At 36.4% G+C, this 3,936-nt stretch overlaps 1 protein-coding gene across 1 annotated transcript; it reads left to right on the top strand.

The window, feature by feature from the left end:
- The first annotated feature begins 298 nt into the window (after positions 1–298).
- LOC21400983 (zinc finger AN1 and C2H2 domain-containing stress-associated protein 11) lies at positions 299–3,449 on the top strand. The gene is made up of 2 exons (XM_010104230.2): positions 299–583; positions 2,049–3,449. The coding sequence occupies exons 1-2, from the start codon at positions 485–487 to the stop codon at positions 2,826–2,828; spliced, it is 879 nt and encodes a 292-aa protein (XP_010102532.1). The 5' UTR covers positions 299–484; the 3' UTR covers positions 2,829–3,449.
- Positions 3,450–3,936: the final 487 nt, after the last annotated feature.

Raw genomic sequence — 3,936 nt, 5'->3', positions numbered from 1 at the left:
TATAAATACAAATTTAAGTTTTGACTCACTGAAACACAAACTCAAAAAGATTATTATCTCAAACCATAACTCAAATATACATAACTAAACACAAACTCAAGTTATAAGTTCAACTCAAATTATAACTCAAATTCAACTCAAAAATTATACTCAAATTAAACTCCAAAAGAACAAGCCCTTTAATTTTTTAACTCTTCTGTAATGGAAGAAAATTTTCCCATAAACATGGTGAGGAAGCATAGAAAAAGCCTACAAATAAAAAAACAAAAAAAGGGAAGGGACGAATTTGCGGGACTTTCAACGACTCTTCCTCTGGTCTTCTGATTACGCGGGTCTTTTCCTTCTCTTTTACTATTTCCCTCTTTTGCAAAATCTAGAGCTCCAGACAATTCAATCCCTAGTATCTCTAATTCCTCAGCTTGAGCTTCAATCTGAATTTCTCCAATTTTCAATCCTTATCTGTAATTGTTGCCTTCGGATTTGAATGGGAACTCCCGAATTCCCGAATCTCGGAAAGCATTGCGCCGTCGATGATTGCAAGCAGATTGATTTCTTGCCCTTCACCTGCGATCGCTGTAACCTGGTCCGCTAATCTCTCTCTCTCTCTCTCTCTCTCTATATATATATATATATATATGATTAATATACATATGAATTGGTGAATAATCTAATAAATTTCCATAATCTCGGTTTTATTCAATGTGTGTTTGTTGAATTCGCACAATGGGTTTTGATTTTTGATTGCTTCATTTTCTTTTTCTCTCAAGAAGTTTTGATCTTGGTTTTTTAGACAGATTCTACGTGTCTGTGTTTGATAGGAAGGTAATGTAAAGAAAGAAAAAATCAAGAATTATTTGTAACTTTATTAGAAGGAAAAGAATGCTAAACAAAGTTATGTTCATTCACTTTCGGACCGCATATACTTTTTGGTTAATAACTTTGACTCAATATTCCATAAATCTTCACATTGTGGATTTTTTTTTGGGGTCATTTTTTGTTTGTCAAAGATTTGATTACAGGATTAAAAAAAAGGCCAGTATGGTTTTATAGACTGTGTAAAGTAATTGCAAATGGGATTTAGGTGTTGTTATCTTGATTAATTGAGAGAGTGGGTCTAAAATGTATCTCTAGAATAGGGCATTTGCACTGGAATTTAAGTTTTCAGAAGTAACTGGAAATAGGCTTTAACAGTCATTTAATAATTGTGATCTTCACACTCTGATTTTTGGCTTTAAAATGTTAAAATCTGGTGGTTTCAGCTAGTACTCATGCTAGCCTTAGGCTTGGCTGTATTTTAATTAATTGCTGTTAATATGAAGCTACGGATAGAACCTCCATTGTAAGTCTTCTGTTAAATTGGCTCTTTCCATTCTTTTGCTTCAGCAGGGGGCAAAAACTGTGAACTGGGATGGGAATTCTTTACCAAACTTCAGAATTGCACGACCTATATTTTGATTAGTTTGTGTTATAGAAGTCCTTTTGATCTCTTTCGTGTCTATTGGAGCATTGCAAAACCTTATCTTAGGCAGTTTAATAGTAGGTCACTTTAGCGCTGTATATGCATCTGATCGTGCAAATACATGTGGTAACTGCTTTTTATCAAAATTGTTTGAAATGGTATTTTGGAGGAATCATTGGGTCTTTCAAAAAGAAAAATGGGCCTCAAGCATTAAATGATTAAGGTGGTAATGATTTAGTTAACCTTTTTGAAGGGTTGATTTTGTTTAAAGGAATTTGTTAATATTTAGTATATGCTTTATTATTTAGGAACCATAAATCTCATCCCAACTTTATGTCCTATTGGTTCATGAAATTGCTTCCTCCTGAAAAAAATTTCCTTGATTGGGATTTGGGAGATGCACTATTGTTGAATTGGACAACTGGAGTACTAGATGCATGTCCCTTCTTCTTGCTAATACAATTATTTGTCTATTTTGCAATAAGATTTAAGCTCTTATGCTGCCTTTTCATTTCGGGATTTTCCTTTGTTCCTAATCTGCCTTCACATGTGTGTTTTATTCTGCTGACTATGTCAAAACATTGGGCAGGTATTTTGTCTGGAGCATCGAAGCTACATTAAGCACAATTGTCCAAAAGCCGACAGACAAGATGTCACTGTTGTCATTTGTCCACTCTGTGCCAAAGGTGTTCGTCTAATTCCTGATGAAGATCCAAATATTACTTGGGATACACATGTTAACACAGACTGTGATCCGTCAAATTATGAGAAAGTCACAAAGAAGAAAAAATGCCCTGTCCCCGGCTGTAAGGAGATCCTAACATTTTCAAATACACTAAAGTGCAGGGACTGCTTGGTAGACCATTGTTTGAAGCATCGTTTTGGACCTGACCACAAATGTCCTGGACCAAAGAAACCTGAATCGAACTTCCCGTTCATGGGTCTTTTAAATAGGAGTAGGAAAGAGGAGCAAAGGCCTAATAAAGCTCCTGCTACATCTTCACCAAAGTGGGCTACGAACTTTCTTAATGCGGCATCAAGTGTGCGAGCCTCTGCTGAAGCGAGCATGATGAAGTTGAGCAATGAGATTAGCCAAAAGTGGCAGATTGCGAAGGACAGTGTGGGGCAGAGCAGTGGCAACAGCGGGAGAAATGGAGAAATTGAGGAGTGCCCACAATGTGGCGCAAAGTTTTCTTCTGTTACAACTCTGGTAGAGCATGTGGAGAAAGTTCACGAAAGGGATGGCAATAGGCCTGGGGGGAAGAAAGTGACAGTCGATGTCTGCCCCAAGTGCAGTAGGGGATTTCGTGATCCAGTTGCCCTTGTGGAACATGTTGAGAGAGATCATGGCGGCACGTCACGAGCATAAGTAGCAGTGTCAGAATACATTGTATTGTTCTTTTTTTCCGTGGCTTCCATGGTTCCAGGGCTGACAAATGCAGAACTCTTTGGGATTGTTTCATCAAACTGTAATTTAACAGAAATGGTCATTTTTGCATATTAGAGTATCCTGCAGACATGAAATGAAAATGAGTTCGTCATTCATTTGATCTTTTGGGTTTCAATGGACTACTGAGAGAAATGAGAAGATGCTTCAGATTTCTGAACTGATAGAGTCAGGTTTCAAGTTATGCATTTCAATAGCATTTTGTGTAAGATTTTTTCCGTAATATTAGGAAACAAACTTACCGTTATAGTGGCCCATATCTTCCACCATTATAGGGATGCGAATAATGTTCGAAAACCATTGATAACCGCTGCCCACTTTTTATGCACGATTAAGAATACTCTGTGATGGACAGAGTACATATGCATATGAGTGCATTCCCTTCCAGTTGGTCCCTAAGCCTTTCAATCTTATTCAGTAAAATACACCATCTATTTGAGATTGAGTGAGGATTAGAAGTACCAAATCCGAGTTAAATATCTGTCGAGCGTAAGAAGTTGTCAATGGCCGGAGGTATACTTTCAATTCGATATTTCGATTCTATTCCGCAATATTGATCTGAATGCTATTGAGTTTGTTAGAAGCATGTTTAGATTGTTTAAGATTTAGTTTACATTTGGTATCAGAGCCTTAATTACCTCTGCCTTGATGTTACTCTGTTTACGTCAAAAAAAAAAAAAAAACTTTTCAGAAACTTTTTCAATTTGAAAATTGAAATAATGATTTTCTTTGTTTTTTGATGTAAAATTAGATTAGAAATCATTAAGAAATTAGATTTCTAACATTTCTGCAATTTGAAACGTCAATTTTGGTGTATTAAACATATATAACGAACTATGTCAAAAGTCGGATCGCAACCGGGTCGAAAACGACCTGGCTGGAGGTTGAAGAAGACATCCCAGGTGCTTGAAACGACACGTCGTTTTCATTCAGTGTGCAGAATAACGGGATGTCGTTTTGGGCAAAGACATGTCGTTTTTGGGCTTTAGTTTTTCAAAAAAAAAAAAATTTTGTAAAACGGATTTTTGGG

Source organism: Morus notabilis, unplaced genomic scaffold (assembly GCF_000414095.1).
Source record: "Morus notabilis unplaced genomic scaffold, ASM41409v2 Scaffold989, whole genome shotgun sequence".
Taxonomy (NCBI): domain Eukaryota; kingdom Viridiplantae; phylum Streptophyta; class Magnoliopsida; order Rosales; family Moraceae; genus Morus; species Morus notabilis.
This window is presented reverse-complemented; position numbering and strand designations above follow the sequence as displayed.

Coding starts and splice junctions, on each gene's coding strand:
- LOC21400983 (XM_010104230.2), top strand. CDS start 485: ATGGGAACTCCCGAATTCCCGAATCTCGGAAAGCATTGCGCCGTCGAT. Junction 584..2,048: donor CCTGCGATCGCTGTAACCTG/GTCCGCTAATCT, acceptor AACATTGGGCAG/GTATTTTGTCTGGAGCATCG.